At 46.4% G+C, this 17,980-nt stretch overlaps 1 protein-coding gene across 2 annotated transcripts in view; it reads right to left on the bottom strand.

Annotated features, from left to right (window-relative positions):
• Positions 1–15,108, bottom strand: part of LOC142312240 (uncharacterized) — a 49,627-nt gene extending 34,519 nt beyond the window's left edge. For both annotated transcript variants that reach the window (XM_075351160.1, XM_075351161.1), the window contains exons 1-5: positions 14,964–15,108; positions 14,658–14,834; positions 14,453–14,576; positions 14,272–14,369; positions 13,984–14,074 (exon numbers count right to left, since the gene is read on the bottom strand). In XM_075351160.1, the coding sequence (XP_075207275.1) occupies positions 13,984–14,074; positions 14,272–14,369; positions 14,453–14,576; positions 14,658–14,834; positions 14,964–15,041 (568 nt within the window). In that variant the 5' untranslated portion in view covers positions 15,042–15,108. The remainder of the gene's footprint in view (positions 1–13,983; positions 14,075–14,271; positions 14,370–14,452; positions 14,577–14,657; positions 14,835–14,963) is intronic.
• Positions 15,109–17,980: the final 2,872 nt, after the last annotated feature.

The following is a 17,980-nucleotide window of genomic DNA, read 5'->3' as shown; positions in this document are numbered from 1 at the left end:
CACGCCTGCAGGCCTCTCTGGACAAACTTATTGCAGAAAAGGAGGCAGCAGCGGCAATAGCCAAAGCAGAGTTCCTGGAGGCCGTGGAGTATTCTGAATCCGAGAAACGCAGCAACGTACTTGGACCAGACGTAGAGGAACAAGATCCAACCCAACGTGTCTCATAGTATGTCCACCAGCATCCCGGAACAGATGACAACCCTGATCCACGACATCGATCATCCTATATCGACTACCAGAGACTTCATCCCGAACTGCAGTACTGTAAGCAAGAAAGTATGCAGCAGGTCTACGTCGACTACAACTACAGTTCTACAGATCAGAAGGTATCACCTATATCCCGAATTAGAGGGACACCCTTTGCTTCAGAACGGTATTATACAGACTACCCTGAGACTGAAGCTCCTAATAGGTATGGTTACACACCACACATTAGACATGACTATAACACACCAGCTCGCACCAGCGCCGACCAAGCTACCATGGACTTTGCAAAGTTCTTTGCTCGCCGAGAACTGGTTACCAAGGGACTTGTAAAGTTCACTGACAAAGCTGAGAACTATAGGTCATGGCGAGCCTCATTCCAAAACACCATTCAGGGTCTGGACCTTTCTTGTAGCGAGGAGTTAGATCTCCTAGTAAAGTGGCTTGGGAATGAGTCGGCTGAGCACGCCAAACGACTAAGAGACATTAATATAAAGCATCCAGCCACAGGCCTACATAAGGTGTGGGCAAGACTTGATGAATGCTATGGGTCCATAGAAGCCATTGAAAATGCTTTATACCAAAGAATTGATGGTTTTCCTAAGATAGGGCCTAAAGGTTATCAAAAACTTAGAGAACTGAGTGATTTGTTGATAGAGTTACAGGTTGCCCAGGAGGAAGGAAATTTGCCCAGATTGGCTTTCCTGGACACTGCCAGGGGAGTTAATCCGATAGTGCAGAAACTTCCTTACAACCTACAAGAAAAGTGGGTCACATGTGCTTCACGGTACAAACAAATTCATAATGTGCCTTTTCCTCCTTTCACTGTATTTGTAAATTTTGTTGTTCAACAAGATAAAGGCAGAAATGACCCCAGTTTTGACTTCACCCTGTCGTGTCCCACTACCCCCGGTATCAAACTCAGTAGGACACCCGTGGCAGTCCATAAAACTAACATTGTTTCCACAGGACCCTCTCAACATGCTAGTAAGCCACCTCCAGAAGAGAACAGACCTCAAGATGTCAGTAAGCAGTGTCCGCTACACAAGAAACTGCATCCGCTACTAAAATCCAGAGCCTTCAGGGAGAAGTCTTTAGAGGATCGCAAAGGTTTCCTCAAGGAAAACAACATCTGCTTCAAATGCTGTGCTACAACATCACACCTCGCCAGGAATTGTGAAGCTAGCGTGAAATGTGCACAATGCAGCAGCACGGATCACAATACAGCCTTACACCCTGGACCACCCCCACGAATGTTGTCACAAGCAGAGGAGCACAATGCCAAGCAGAAGGATACTGACGTGGACTCCTCTGAGGTCACCTCTCAATGTACCGAGATCTGCGGAGGACCCGTAGGAGGAAGATCCTGTTCAAAAATCTGCCTTGTCCGAGTCTACCCAGCAGGCCATAGGAACAAAGCGATCAAGACATATGCAATCCTGGATGACCAGAGCAACAGATCGCTAGGCACGTCCATCTTCTTCAACAACTTCAGCATTGTAGGCCCCGGTTCTCCCTATTCCTTGAAGACATGTGCAGGTACTGTCGAGACGGTGGAGAGGAAAGCAACCAGATAAAAAGTGGAGTCTGTAGATGGCCAGATCTGTCTATCATTACCGACCATACTGGAGTGCAATCAGATTCCCGACAACAGGTCGTAGATACCTTCACCGGAGGTAGCTGCTCATCACCCCCATTTGAAGCGTATAGCTCACCTGATACCTGAGTTGGACCCAGAAGCCCCAATAGCTTTACTCTTGGGAAGAGATATACTACGAGTTCACAAGACTAGACAATACATCAACGGCTTCCAAAACGCTCCATACGCACAGAAGCTCGATCTTGGATGGGTCATTATAGGAGACGTCTGTCTAGGAGGAGCACACAAGCCGACCTCAGTCAACAGTATGCTCACCAATACATTAGAAAATAGACGCCCGTCTCTCTTCCAGCCATGTCAGAATAGTCTGCTGGTAAAGGAGTTACCGTGCAGCACCCCTCTGCCTTGCCCTTTCTCAGTTCCTTCCAACGAAGACCACGCTTGTGAAGGTGAACAAAACCACATAGGGTGTGCAGTCTTCCACAGGACAAAGGAAGACAACAAGACAGCGATGTGCATAGAAGATAGGATGTTCTTGGACACCATGGGATCGGGAAATAGTCAAAAACAAATCAAACAGTTGGGTCGCACCACTACCATTTCGACCTCGGAGACGACGCCTACCAAACAACAGGGAAATGGTCTACAATCGCTTCATCTCCCTCAAGCACAAACTTCAGAGGTCATTTGAGACAAAAGAACACTTCTTTACCTTCATGGAGAAGATCTTACAGAACAACCACGCGGAGGTCGCACCCGCACTTCAAGACTCCGAGGAGTGGAGGGGGGTGTGGCCTGCACGCTGATGGCGACGGCTGCTTGAAGGAGAGCTCTGTGCTGAAGCAGGATAAACCGGCTCTTATCAGCTCACAGATAACAGGATTACCAGCTACAGGAGGCGTGAGTAACCCCAGCCCCCAGCGATGCCTAAGGGGAGACCTAAAAAAACTGGCACTCCAGCCAAACTGACAGACTTCTACCCCCGGGATAGGGATCTCACCTCACCAAGCAAGATGGCTCTGGCTTCCCACTCAGCTTCTTCCCACTCCTCACAAGGAGATACAGGCTGCTTGACAGGCTGCACAGGCATTCCTCTGACAGAGGAAACAATGCAATCTCTGCTGAAAACGCTGAGGGCTTCCCTGCAGGCTGATCTCAGAGAAATAGTAAGAGAGCTGAAGGAAGAGATCAGGTCTCTGGGTGATCGCACAGAGCATGTAGAAACTAAAATGGCTGAATTTGCAACATCACATTACAATCTGATAGATGCTAACACAGCTTTGGAAAAGGAGGTGGAGGCACTAAAACTTAAAATCAGTGATATTGAGGACAGATCCCGAAGAAATAACCTAAAAATCAGAGGGATTCCCTCATCAGTAGCAGATAAAGACCTCCGGGAATACTTCCACAAGTTTCTGCAGCTTATACTCCCTGGATGGGACACCAGAGACCTGATAGTGGACAGGATTCATAGAGTCCCTAAATCCAAAGGCATAGATCCAGCTCTGCCTAAAGATGTCCTGGCTAGACTTCATTTCTATAAAACAAAAGAAGCTGTGCTTCACACACTGAGGGGAAATCCAGCCCTGCCAGACACTTTCATGGGACTAAAAATCTTCCCAGATCTTTCTGCTGCAACTCTTATTAAAAGAAGAGAATTTGCCCACCTTTCTAAACTCCTTAGAGATCAAGACATCAAGTACAAGTGGGGTTTTCCGGTGAAGATGATAATTTTCAAAGATGGAGGCACTTACATATGTCATACTCCTTCTCAGCTGGGCAAATTGCTGGATGACTGGGGAATAGCCCACCCACCAAACCCTGGTGAGCGGGAGAATCAAAGAGGCCCTCCAGACAGGAGTAACCCTGAAAGGTCAGTAGCTTAGCTGGGACTCCTTCCTGCTTATGGCACCTGCTGTCCCTGCTCCTGTGACACGGGATGTCACGTAGCCCCCCTGATGTTCTCGCCTATGGCGAGCGGTTATACACCGGGCACCCTACTCGGGGCAAACCGGTGTTGTTGGAATTTTTTTGTTTTTGTTCCTCTTCTCACAAATGTTCCTTAATTTTTTTTGGAAATTTCTCTCAATTCCTTGCTGGTCTAGCCCCTCTCATCCCTGATGGCGTTCCTAGGAATTCAAACCCCCCTGCGGCTCCAATATGAGAATTAAGATATTGTCTATTAATGTGAACGGACTCAACTCCCCAGCAAAAAGGTCAATGATGTGGAGAGAGGTGAAGGCATCTAACTGTGATATAGCGTGCATTCAGGAGACCCACCTTCTTTCCACAGATAATAAACGGCTACTTCATCCAAGGTTCCAACACACCTTTTTTGCTAATGACTCAAAAAAAAGAGGAGTGGCCATTTTAATAAAGAACTCAGTGGCCTTTAAATTGATAAATGTCAGTTATGGAGCGGATAGAAGATATATTATTTTGTCTTGTTATATCAACAGCATCCCTTATACCTTGGCAACGGTCTACTCCCCAAATTCATCACAATTGACCTTTGCTAGGAAATTTTTCCAAGCATTCAAAGATACTGCCACAGGGGCGGAAATCATCTGTGGAGACTTTAATATACCTGTTATACGCTCCATGGATTGCTCCAACATCAGCCTCCCACATGCTAAGGAACTTAAGCATCTCATCAATGAATTCCATTTTCATGACATCTGGAGATATTTGCACGCATCAGAAAGAGACTATACATTCTTCTCTTCCAGGCATCGCTCATACAGTAGAATTGATTTTTTTTTGGTCGACAGCAAATCTATAAGTAATTGTGTGGCAGCTGATATTGGTTTAATTACTTGGACAGATCATGCGCCGATCTCTTTGTCTGTTCAGGGTAGCTTTAATGTTCAAAATTCCCCTAGGTGGAGACTGAATACCAGCTTGCTTGGTAGGCAGAAGGTACATGATGAAGTAGAGTCAGTGTTAACAGAATATTTTAAACTTAATAATAATGGGGAAATTTCTGACGAGACCCTGTGGGCTGCTCATAAAGCAGTAGTCAGAGGGCAGCTCATAAAAATAGCCTCCATCCAAAAAAGGCAAAAAGACGCAGATATTAAATATATATTAACCCGTATTCATCACCTTGAATCCCTGAATAAAGCCAAAGCAACCCCTAACTTGACTAAAGAAATTGTAACCCATAGATTCCAACTAAGATCCCTACTCCTGCAAAAATACGAACATAATCTTAAAAAAAATAGTCATTTTATGCTATGGGGGATAGAGCGGGGTCCTTATTGGCAAGAAGGACGAAAAAACGTGAGATTCAATCTAAAATAGAATTCCTGTGGCACCCAAACGGAACAATCACTAGACATCCCATTGAAATAGCAGAAGCATTTGCGAAATACTATGAGGCCCTGTATAATCTAAAATATGATTCCAATACGTCACAGCCGACTCAAGTGGATATACAGGGTTTCCTAGACACCCTGGATCTTCCCCGGGTCTCAGATGAGCAATTAGAGGAACTTAATCTTCCCTTTACTACACATGGAATCCTAGGTTTCATCAAAATGACTAAGTCTAACTCCGCCCCGGGCCCCGATGGGCTGCCATACGAATATTACAAACAATTTACATCCACTCTCTCCCCCTTTATGTCAAAAACCTTCAATTTTTGGCAAAATAAAGGGTCAATTTCCCCAGATAACTTAGAAGCGATTATTATCACGCTACCCAAGCCAGGGAAACCTGCAGACACCCCGGGTAATTTTAGGCCCATTTCACTCCTAAATTGTGATGTTAAAATTTATGCCAAACTAGTGGCAGATAGACTTCATAAAGTGATCCCGACCTTAGTGGCTCCAGACCAAGTTGGGTTTGTGACAGGCAGGCAATCTAAGGATGGCACCAGACGGATGCTTGACTTGATTGGACTGGTGGAGATATCGGGTGAACCCAGTGCATTCCTGTCTCTTGATGCTGAAAAAGCCTTTGACAGGGTGCACTGGGGATACCCAGTTAGGAGTTCTAACAAAATTCGGGTTCTTGGGGAAAATCAAGTCATCCATTCTAGCCCTCTACTCTTACCCAAATGCGTCAGTGTTGGCATCGGGGTTTCTGTCATCTAAATTTCAAATAAGTAATGGCACCCGCCAGGGGTGTCCATTGTCTCCCGCTATTTTTGCTTTAGTGGTAGAACCTCTGGCGGAAGCTATATGAAAAAACATAGCCATTTCTGGTATAAGAGTTGGGGAATTTGAACATAAACTTGGTTTATACGCAGACGATGTGATAATTTCCTGTTCTAACCTTGCAGTGTCGATTCCAGCAGTGGTGAACACATTATCGAACTTTTCTAAAGTGTCGTATTATAAGCTTAATGCGGCAAAGTCTTTGATACTGCCGTTTAATGTACCGGTGGAGGCCAGGAGTGCACTGGAGGGGGCCTTTCAATTCAAATGGTGCGACAGGGGGATAACTTATTTGGGTATTAAGCTGACACCATCGCAGATGTTAATTAAAGAAAATTTGGAACCTCTGATCCAAAATTTAGGAAAGGAATTGGGAAGGTATGAAAAAATATCATTGTCCTGGATGGCCAGGATACAGTCCTTTAAAATGGTTTTCTTACCCAAAATATTGTATGTGCTCAGATGCCTTCCCATCAAAATTTCTCACAAAACCCTGATGAAACTTCAATCGTTGACTAACAAATTTGTCTGGGGTAATAAAAGGGCTAGGGTCGCAGGTAAAGTGTTATACCCCCCATATGACTTAGGGGGATTGGGCACCCCAAACATATCGGCATATTATAAAGCCTTACTAATTGAATCACTAAAGGAATGGTGGCGTCCAGGTAATTCACATAGATGGGCTCAGATTGAAAATTTCCTGTCCCGCCAGGGCTCGGTCAGAAGAATGATGGAAGCAGAATATTTGAGCCGTTCACGGTTCTCCCCGTGTGTTCCCACCATGTCAGCCTCCCTGGAGGTCTGGCGAAATGACTTGATTCATAAGATTCAGATTCCTCTTTCAGAGATTTCCCTCAAGTCGTTGGAATCTCAAATCCCCTTTTTGAATCTGGCCAGGTGGGAGGGATCAGGCATTACAGTGCTGGCGGATCTATACTCTGATTTGGGTGTTAACCCCTTTAATGAAATAGTACGGGAACACCCCTCTTTAAAGGGCTGTTTCTATCAACACATCCAAATTACCGTATTTTTCGCTTTATAAGACGCACCGGAATATAAGACGCACCCCAAACTTAGAAATAAAAAAAAGGTAAAAAAAAGAAAAATGGGGTCCGTCTTATGCTCCGGTGTTCTCTTACCGGAGGGGGGCAGCAGTGGTGGTGAAGCGGGGTCACAGGAGGCACAGGTTGTGCTGGCAGGCACGGCGGGTCAGTGGCAGCGGGGTCCGTGGTTGCAGGTGCCGTGGCGTCCGTGGTGGCAGGAGCCGTGGGGTCCGTGGTTGCGGCAGCAGCCGTGGCGGGTGAGCCATGCAGCAGGCCGGTGCAGTGAGTGTCCGCGGTCCCGGTTCAGTGGTGGCAGCGGCGGCTCAGTGGTGGGAGCGGCGGCGACGGCTCAGTGGTGGAGTATGTCCGCGGTCCCGGCTCAGTGGTGGCAGCGGCGGCGACGGCTCAGTGGTGGGAGCGGCGGCGACGGCTCAGTGGTGGCAGCGGCAGGGACTGCTCAGTGGTAGAGTGTGTCCGCGGTCCCGGTTCAGTGGTGGCGGCGACGGCTCAGTGGTGGGAGCGGCGGCGACTGCTCAGTGGTGGCAGCGGCAGGGACTGCTCAGTGGTGGAGTGTGTCCGCGGTCCCAGCTCAGTGGTGTCAGCGGCGGCGACGGCTCAGTGGTGGGAGCGGCGGCGACGGCTCAGTGGTGGCAGCGGCAGGGAGTGCTCAGTGGAGGAGTGTGTCCGCGGTCCCGATTCAAGTAATGGCGCCCGGAGCGACGCATGCGCAGATGGAGCTCTCATCCAAGGGCTCCATCTGCGCACGCGCTGACTCCCGGAGCAGCGCGTGTGCAGATGGAGCTCTCATCCAAGAGCTCCACCGGCGCCATCATTTGAAAGTGGGACCGCGGACAACTGGTAACATGCTGCACAGCCGCCCGCACCGCATGCACAGAGTGGCAGCCAGCAGGCTGCCCGCCCACCCTGCGTACAAGCGGCCGGGTACCTGTGCTTGCGTGCGGTGGCAGCCGGGTACCCATGGCTGTGTGCGGGCGGCAGCTGGGTGACTGTGTGAGGGCGGCAGCCGGGTGCCTGTGTGAAAGCGGCACCCGACTGCCGCTCGCACACAGCACCCGGCTGCCGCCCGCACACAGCCATGGGTACCCGGCTACCACCGCATGCAAGCACGGGTACCCGGCTGCCGACCCCACACAGCACCCGCTGCCGCCCGCACACAGCCACGGGTACCCGGCTGCCACCGCACGCAAGCACAGGTACCCGGCCGCTTGCATGCAGCCACAGGCACCCGGCCGCCCGATCGCCTCAGACAGGACCCCCCCTCCCGGTACCGCTTTATAAGACGCACCCCCCATTTTCCTCCCAAATTTTTGGGAGGAAAAGTGCGTCTTATAAAGCGAAAAATACGGTAGTCATTTTCTGGCCTCTAAATTTCCTCCAAAGTCGAATCCTCTGTTACCTACAACAAAGGCTTTGGTATTTAAAAAGATAATTAAATCCAAAAGGTATCTCCTCGACATACAAATGGCTCAATAACCCCCCTGAAGAGCAAAAATCTCCTTATATGAATAAATGGGACGTGGAGTTGAGTGTCTCTACCTCTCCTTCAAACTGGCACACGGCATCAGCAAATATCCAAAACTATTCCAAGTGTATAAATCATCTGGAGCAACTGAAAAAAGTACACCTGCGATGGTATCGGTCCCCAGCCAACTTAGCACAGTTCCTCCCAAATTATTCGCCACATTGTTGGAAGGGCTGCCTCCAAAGGGGTACTCTTGGTCACTGCTGGTGGGCTTGTCCCAAGGTTTTCTCGTTCTGGTTGGAGGTGTTTGGCCTGATGGGTGAGCTGACAGGCAATCCTATTAATCCGAATCCAGGTCTGGCAGTGCTAAATGTGGGTATAGAGGAGTTCTCTTGGGAATCCAGGGGTTTATTAGTTCACATTCTAGTAGCTGCCAGATACTGCATAAGTTTGCACTGGAAATCCCCAAAGACGCCTACATTAGTTGAACTATATAACCGAATTAATCTCCAATGCCAATACGAGTTCTGTCTGGCTCACTCCATCCGCGCCAAAAACAAAATACTTCAGATTTGGGACACGTGGCTAAACTCTGTATATGCAATCCCCTGTCAGGCATCTGTTTCCAGGGCAAACTGTTGATAATTAAAAATGGGTCAAATAGGGTCAAAGAGAGTGTTACGCAGGGAGTTCACCCATACCACATGTCAATATTCAAGGTGTTTAAATCTCTGTTGTTGTTACTGCTCGGGCTACCCCGAAACGCCATCCAATTCCCTCCCTCCCCCCCTCCCCCTCCCTGGTTGCCTCCTTGCAACCATCCATGGTTCTCCCCCTCTCCCCCACCTCTCTCTCCCCTCCCTTTTCTTATCTTCCTTTCTTACTCTCTGGCTCTGGTTGTTTGGAACCCTCGTTTTGAGGATTAAAGAGTAATTTGGTAGGTTGACTCTATACGTATTGGGTATTGATTAACCTAAAAAAAAAAAGTTGCAACTTGCATCAGACATGATTGTTGGTGGTGTGACAGGAAATGTGAATCATAATCAAAGGTGATACTACCACGTGTTACAGCGTTGTTCTCTTTGTGTATTATTGCCAATGATACCTGAATTTCTCCTTTTTGTAATGTAACTTCCTACAATAAAAATTGATTGGATTAAAAAGACTCCGAGGAGTGTTGGTACTTACCTATCTTCGGTGTGTACCATCCCAAAAAGCCAGGCCAGATAAGAGTGGTATTCGACTCAAGCGCCAAATGTGAAGACGTCTCATTGAATGATGTCCTATTGTCGGGCCCAGACCTCAACAACAGACTCCTAGAAGTACTACTCTGTTTCCGCAAGGATTCAGTGGCATTCATGGCTGACATACAACAGATGTTCCACTGTTTTCTCGTCAAAGAGGAACACAGAAACTATTTGAGGTTCTTCTGGTATTGCGACAATGACCCCGATAAAGACATTGCAGAGTACCGGATGAGGGTACACATCTTCGGGAACAATCCTACCCCAGCAGTCGCTATCTACGGCCTCAGAAATTCCGCCAAAGAGGGTGAAGAAAAGTATGGGTCAGATGTCAGATCATTCGTAGAAAAAGACTTCTATGTAGACGACTGCCTGAAGTCCACACCAACAACTGAGGCTGCAATCAGTCTGCTAAAAAGGGCTCAAGAAATGCTTGCTCTGTCTAACCTCTGGTTGCATAAAAATGCCTCCAACAGCTGAGAATTGATGGAAGCCTTTCCCTCTCAAGACTATTCCAATGATCTAAAGGACTTAGACTAAAGCAATGACTCCCTTCCTTTGCAGCGGAGCCTAGGATTGCTTTGGGATTTGAAGACGGATGCCTTCACCTTTCAGATCAACAAAGACGAGAAACCCTTCACGCGCATAGGAGTTCTTTCTTTTGTGAGTAGCTTGTACGACCCATTGGGATTCGTGGCTCCAGTAACCATCCAAGGCAAGATGATGCTAAGGGACTTCACCCAAGAGACATCTGATTGGGATGACCCACTTCCAGCAGAAAAAGCAGATCTGTGGACTGAGTGGAGGAAGTCTCTCGAAGCCTTGACCAACCTTCGTGTAAAACGACCGTATGCTCCTGTGCCATCCACGGAAGTCAAAACACAAAAACTTTGTGTCTTCCGTGACGCATCAGTCAAAGCGATTGCAGCAGTAGCATACCTCAAAACCACAGATGCCAATGAACAGAGCCACATCGGTTTCGTTATGAGCCGGGCAAAACTGGCGCCACTCCGTGAACACACGATACCCAGACTTGAGCTCTGCGCTGCCGTCTTCACGGTTGAATTTGCCGAACTTATCTCAGATGGGATGAGTCTGGCGATCAAAGACGTAGAATTTTATACAGACAGCAAAGTGGTACTTGGGTATATCTGCAATGAATCGCGACGCTTCTATGTCTACGTCAGCAACCGGGTACTAAGGATAAGAAGATCCCCTTGCCCTAGTCAACGGCACTACGTGTCTACCCATCACAATCCTGCAGACCCCGCGACTAGATCCGTTGCACCAAGTCATCTGAGAGACACTACATGGTTCACAGGTTCTGCCTTCTTGCACCGTTCGATGCCTGACATCAGAGAGTCTGATACATTTGAGCTAGTGGACCCAGATGACGATGAAGAGCTTCGTCCTCAAGTGTCTGTTCTACATACAGTGACCTCAAGTAATCACCTCAAATCTCATCGATTCAGCAGGTTCTCGACTTGGAAGTCACTCGTTCGTGCCATCGCCTTTCTGCTTCATGTAGTGCAGTCCTATAAGACAACACTACCTACAAGTCAGAGACCTTGTAGAGGATGGCATCACTGCAAGCATGCATTCACCGCTTCTAATCTGGAAAGAGCTAAGATCGTAATACTCTGTATTATACAAAATGTAGCCAATGTCTTTTGGGACAGATGGAAAAGGCAGTACCTCTCCACTCTGCAAACCAGGACGAAGTGGCAGAAAGACCACCCAAACCTGGCAATGTTGTACTTGTGAAAGACAGTCAAGCACATCGGAATGAGTGGCCACTCGGCCTAGTCACCAAACCTTTTCCCAGCAAGGATTAGAAAGTACGTAAGGTAGAGGTCAGAGTGTGCAAGCTTGGGGAGAACAAACTGTTCCTCTGGCCTGTAACAGAACTTGTGTTACTGATTTCCCCAAAAGAACCATATAGTGGCATCCGTTGACGCCAAGCGGGGAGTGTTCTGCCTCATGGCAGCCTACTAATAGTCATTCATTGCAATTTCTGTTACAATCCCTAGTGTTATGATCCGGAACCATGGAAGACCACCACAAATCATTGGCAAAAGGGGACAAGAGCATTGGCAACTAATCTGGCCGCCATCCACTTACTAACAATCACAACTAGAAGTAGCCGAGGGGTGAACTAACATCCTGTGCACCGCGAACCCAGCCGGAGAACTAACTATCCTAAAGGTAGGAAAGATGAATAACTCTCTGCCTCAGAGTGGCCAGAGAAAAACCCTGCAAAATACCAACTTCCTGATAGTACTACAAAAAGGCCCTCAGATCGCACGATCTGAACTCCGTCCTATACCAGGTGCCCTTGTCATACCAATGAACAGAAAACAAGAATCATAACAAAGTCAACAAGCCACAAACACATGGACCCAAAGGAGCTATACTCGACACAGAACTGCAGGGAGTTCCTCAACAATCCACTGAGGGGGAAAATCCCTGCAAGCAAATAAACTGAAACCAACCACAGCAAATGACAAACCCAGATAAACAAAAGAACCGGACAATAAATAAAGAGCAAGCACTTATCTGGGGAAGATGTGGTGTAGAGCAGGATTAAGCAGGCTGGAGATACAAAGAACAACTGACATCCGGCAACAGCCTGCAATCAGACCAGGATTTAAATAGGCAGAGAGTTAGCAAAGGAAACACCCACTGCACAATACACCTGGTCCAAGTCCAAACCATTCCTGGCCACCAGAGGGAGCCTCCCAGCAGCCAAAACATAACTAACATTCACAACACCCTAGAGGTCATTGTTATTCTTTTGAATTGCTGAGTTTCTCTTTAAGCAAAATGTATTCTGGGTAACAAACACCCTCCTCGGAGCTGAGAAGAAGCCTGCAGCCATTTTCTGTTTGGATTTGTTAGGAAAGGACCTGCCGACTTACCTCTCTGTACATTCACCCCTGCCTAGTGTAATCCGATGAGCAAATCAAAATACATGTGTTAGTGATAGAATCTTAGGTGGAAGACTGTAGTAAATGTATTGTACATTGCAATCCTACATCTTAGCCCCTGCCTTGTTTGTATAGATAAGATTTTCTATGTATTGCAGATGCAGTGACTTTTCACCTACATTCTCATAAGAACTGTATCTCATGCACTGTTATGCTATGTTAACTCTGTATTAACACTGTACTGACTGTAATCATTTTCTTGTTATAGTTTTTACCCGTATAAAACAGTATCTTGGATATACCGTATTCCGTATACCGTATTCAACTGCATCTTGGATATTCCTATATTCACTGTATATTCCACGTATACTGCAATCAAGTTCTCATTACCAGCTAATAAATCAAGGCTACTGAATTTGTCTGTTTATTTGAAATGTGAACGAGGGTTTAGCTGTATGCCGGAGATTCACAGCGTTACGTGAAAGAAGGCAGAACAGCATCACTAACAGAAGCCACTGAGAGCACCCTCCTGGTATGGCCTAAGAAATCACCATGGCAACGATCAGGCCCTCACTAACGTTGACGATAGGATGGGAGAGGCAGCGCACTCCTGTTCACAGGCTCAGAAATGCTGTGATTGATAGCGGCATTTAGTTGGTTAAACAGCCAGGGACAGAGTGGAGAACATCCCTTGCCTTAACAGCCAGGATTTGACTGTCATGTAAGCCGAGCTTCCAACGTAGGTCACCCCGGCCACAGTTGCTCTGTCCACTCAATTGCCCGGACATATCGCTACGTTCAATGGCGAGAACTCTCTGCCAAATAGGATGTACCAGTATGTCTAGGGTTGTGAAGGGGTTAATGTTGTTGATCATAAAAGAAAAGTGTTATCAAAAAGACTGGACTTGGTGTTATAGGGAACATATCATAATCAGCAGCACAAAATACAGAGAAGGAAGATTAATCTTATATGATGCCAGAATTCTAGGAGGGAAACAGCGTCATCAGCCTCCGCTTTCTCAAAGAGGCCCTGCATAAAATTTTTCTTCATGTGGTTTTCTAACTTGTCCTCACATTTTACAAATGCTGTCATTTGGCTTTATATTTTACAGATCTGGGAAGCTGTGAGAACAGAACTTAGAACTCCAACAGAAGGATGTCCAATGCCCAAAGAAATGGGGACAGTTCTAATGCAGTGGTTTTAGTGTCAAAATCGCGACCACTTGATTGTGATATGGCTGAACTACACCACCAATAAAGCAGCCACAGCCGGTGACTGAGAAGAATCTGTGACTTCTCTGCATTCAGTGGTCACTACTCACCTGGGTAGTCATATGTAGGAATCTCCTCTTTACACCACTCATCACCCCTCACATATGTCTCTGTAGTATTAATATGGGGCAGATCTTCCCCCTGAAACAAATATTGTAAAAGTCACAGACAGATGGAGAAGTCCCATCTATGATCAGCTCTAATCCCTCCATCTCCACCGCTCTCATTACACAAGTATAACACATATAATACTGGAGGATAAAACAAGACTGAGCACAAGACCTTCACAGCCGTCTACACATCATAGGGAGATTTCATGGCACCTTCTCTCCATCTACCTGATGATCCTGAGGAACATCGGGATCTTCTTGTTTACAGTCCTGTGGGAGAAGAGGACGGGGACATCTCTCTGGTGTTGTCCTCTTACTGGATAGAACTGGAGGAGACACATACAGGGACTGAATTCATTCCTTACATACAGATAATTATAGGCCGTGTGTATTTAGTGCTGTCTATTACCTGGTGATGTGAGGGGCTGGGGAACCTCTATCATGACGTCCTTGTACAGCTCTATGTGTTCTTCTAAATACTCCCACTCCTCCATGGAGAAATAGACGGTGACATCCTGACACCTTATAGGAACCTGAAACATACAATGATACCGTCACCCCCGATCCCTTCATAGCGTTACTGTATAATGTCCCAGCATTTCCAGAAGTGTCACCTCTCCAGTCAGCAGCTCAATCATCTTGTAGGTGAGTTCTAGGATCTTCTGGTCATTGATGTCCTCATGTATCGGGGGGTGAGGTGGAGGCCTCGTGATTGGGCTCAGGGGTCTTCCCCATCCCTCAGACACAGGGGCCCGACAGCGCTCACTAGAGGTTTTCACTAATATGTAATCCTGGTTATGGAGAGACACAGTAATAAATCTCACTACAGACATTTCCAGAGTCCTCACCTTTCCTGTTCTGTCCATCTGTTATTCCCATAGATAAGAATGATGTAATGTGACGTCATCAGAATCTCTCACCTCTCCAGTAAGCCGGAAGAGGATCTCTAGGGTGAGGTGTAATATCCTCTCCGCCATCTTGTCCCTGTCCATATCCATCCTTCACGGGGCAATCAGGAGAATTTTCTTAATATAGAAGATCTCCACTGAGAGGATCCGATATTGTAGGGACCTGAATGGGGAGAAGATGACGATGTAACATCATAAATAATCCGCTGTAATAATACAATTACTGGAGATAATAAGAGGAAACATTGGAGATAATAAGGGGAAACATATCAGGAGATAGAATAAATCATCTACACATTCTTTGTCTCTTGTGGACTGGAACATAAGTTAAATTGCTAAGTCATCTCCACCATGCTCCCAATCACTGGCTATGTTGGACACTCCTCCGGCAACTAATTGGCTGTGGGAAATAGAATTTTGTTGGAACTGAGCAGGAAATACAGAAACTTGCGGGGAACAAAGGAGTGGTGGCACAGGCTTAGGGGGAATCATGAATATGTATGTTATTATTGTTATGTGATGTGGGATCATTATTGTGTTACTATTTTTATTATATTACAACATTCAATTTTTTTCCTGACATCTACTAATAAATCCTATATATTTAGGCCACACACAACAAGCAGTTTCCTCCTCGGAGTCGGCAGCTGAATACGTTTCTCATAGACTCATCTTCCATATCACTAATTCTCCTCTCATTTACAGACACTGGAAATGGCATCAACAAAACTGCAGGAGAAATTAATTACACATGAGAGAAAAAATAACGACTTCATGATATGGACAACATCTTCATTTTCTACTATGTCTCTATAAACATATTTGGCTGGAGTCCATCACTGACTCCATCACCACCAGCCGCCTATATGAAGGTTTCCTGTCTTCCCAGGGCTGTAATATTTTATATTAGATCTTGTGCTCAAATCACACACAGTTTGATGCATTCATAATTATATTTAAATACAGTATACGGTATATTTTCCTTTTCGGCATCCCTATATTACATGAAAAACACCAAAAAAACAAACAAACAAAAGTATCAAAATGTTGCAAAATAAAATTAGCACCAGCAACATATGCAAAGCACAATACAATTGTGAGACAGATGGTGCACCTTGTATGCCAAATGTTAAACATTTGTTTAAAAAACAAAAAGACTTATTTTCCATTACATAGTACATGTCTGTTACAGGAATGTTACGGTTACTGCCGCAATGCTAATCCTGCCAGTTTAACAACTTGTCAAATGCAACCATGGCATCTCTGAGGAGTTGTCCATGGACTAAAGACTATTGGAACAATGTACATAGAGCTGACTTCTTACAACATGCAGCACGTTACATTGATCTTATTCTTCTGTTTTATTAGAGATTGCTTGTTCATTTGTTTACGGTACACAATTTAAAGAGGGAAGGGGTTGTAACAGTTTGTCATTCTAGTTGGCCTCCATGGACTCCAAAGGCCCCTTTACACACTGAGACTTTCTAGCGATCCCACCAGCGATCCCGACCTGGCCGAGATCGCTAGAAAGTCTCTGGTGAGCTGTCAAACAGGCAGATCTGGCCAACGACGCACCAGCGATACGGACCTGCAGAATGACCTAGCTGGTCGTTGGGGACGTGTCAAAGCAGCTATTTGAAAGGGAAGTCGCTAATGAAGTCATTGTAACAGTGTCAAACACACCGATGCAGACTGCACAGCGGGAAACAAAGGACTAAAAAATGTTCCTGAAAGATTTGTAGTGATCAGCGACCTCACAGCGGGGGCCAAGTCGCTGATTTGCTGGGGAGGTCGCTATTACGTTGCAAAACCGGTGATGTTACAGCGATGTCGCTAGCGATGTTGCAGTGTGTAAAGGGGCCTTTACACACTGCAGTAGGTCTGCAGTAGGATTCATTGTCCTGCATCTGGTGGAAGGTTGTGAGTCTTTTGTTCCTCTCTGCAGGGAGCTTCCGTAGTAAACAATCCTACAGACAGGGCTGGAGACTGGGCTTGTGGAACCTTCATGCATTGATATACATGTAAAAAATGTCTAATAGAGTGGGTGTGATGAACACGTCTGCCCATCCAGGGGACTGATCCCAGGAAAGGTAGAACAAAAAGTGTCATATTTGGTGAGTGAGGCAATAGGCGCTGTGAGGTGGAAAAGCGGGGATCTGTTGCTGTGGCCAGGTCCTGTGCCCATGAATGAACTATAAAGATTGGGGCTGCATACACATGCTACGTTCATGATATCCTTCATAAGCATAAGGACTGTTTTCCTGGTTGAAGCTGAATAAATGTGCTACGATTGAGAAATCCATCGTCTGGATTTGAGGAACTATCCTAAGGATGATTGTTGGCAGCTGGAGCAGGATACACATGCTACGTTCATGACATCCATCATAAGCCTAAGGACTGCTGTTGCTGACTGGAGCTGGATACACATGCTATGGGTACGGTGTCCGCCGTCTAGAGGAGCATAGGCTGTGACTGCAGAACATACACATTGGATTAACATCAGATGAAACCGCTGATTTCAGGGGTAATTGGATGACTATGAAAAATAAATGGGGCCTCCCGACTGATTATTTCAAGTTAATGCCCCTGCCCCAGTAATGGGGAATCTCCACATACCTCCTCCTGCAGAGCCGCACACTAGATATATGGCTGCTCTGTGCTTCCAGGACCTGTGATGATGTCACATGGAGGGGAGGAGTCAGGGGTCACATGATCAGCTCCTCAGTGTATGCAGGACTCTGCTGTGCTGGGTGTCATGGTGCTGGATGAGGGGAAGGTTATGTGTGGGGTCAGGAGGGGTTTACAGTGTGGATGGAGCAGAGCCGTGTGTATATGACATGTGTGAAATGGAGACACTTGTGTACAACATGCACTGAGCGAAGCCGTGTGTGCGATGTGTACTGAGTAAAGCTGTGTGTGTATGAGGTACAGTTAGGTCCAGGAATATTTGGCCAGTGACACAAGTTTTGTTATTTTAGCTGTTTACAAAAACATGTTCAGAAATACAATTATATATATAATATGGGCTG

Source organism: Anomaloglossus baeobatrachus, chromosome 5, assembly GCF_048569485.1.
Source record: "Anomaloglossus baeobatrachus isolate aAnoBae1 chromosome 5, aAnoBae1.hap1, whole genome shotgun sequence".
In the NCBI taxonomy this organism is placed as follows: Eukaryota; Metazoa; Chordata; class Amphibia; order Anura; family Aromobatidae; genus Anomaloglossus; species Anomaloglossus baeobatrachus.
This window is presented reverse-complemented; position numbering and strand designations above follow the sequence as displayed.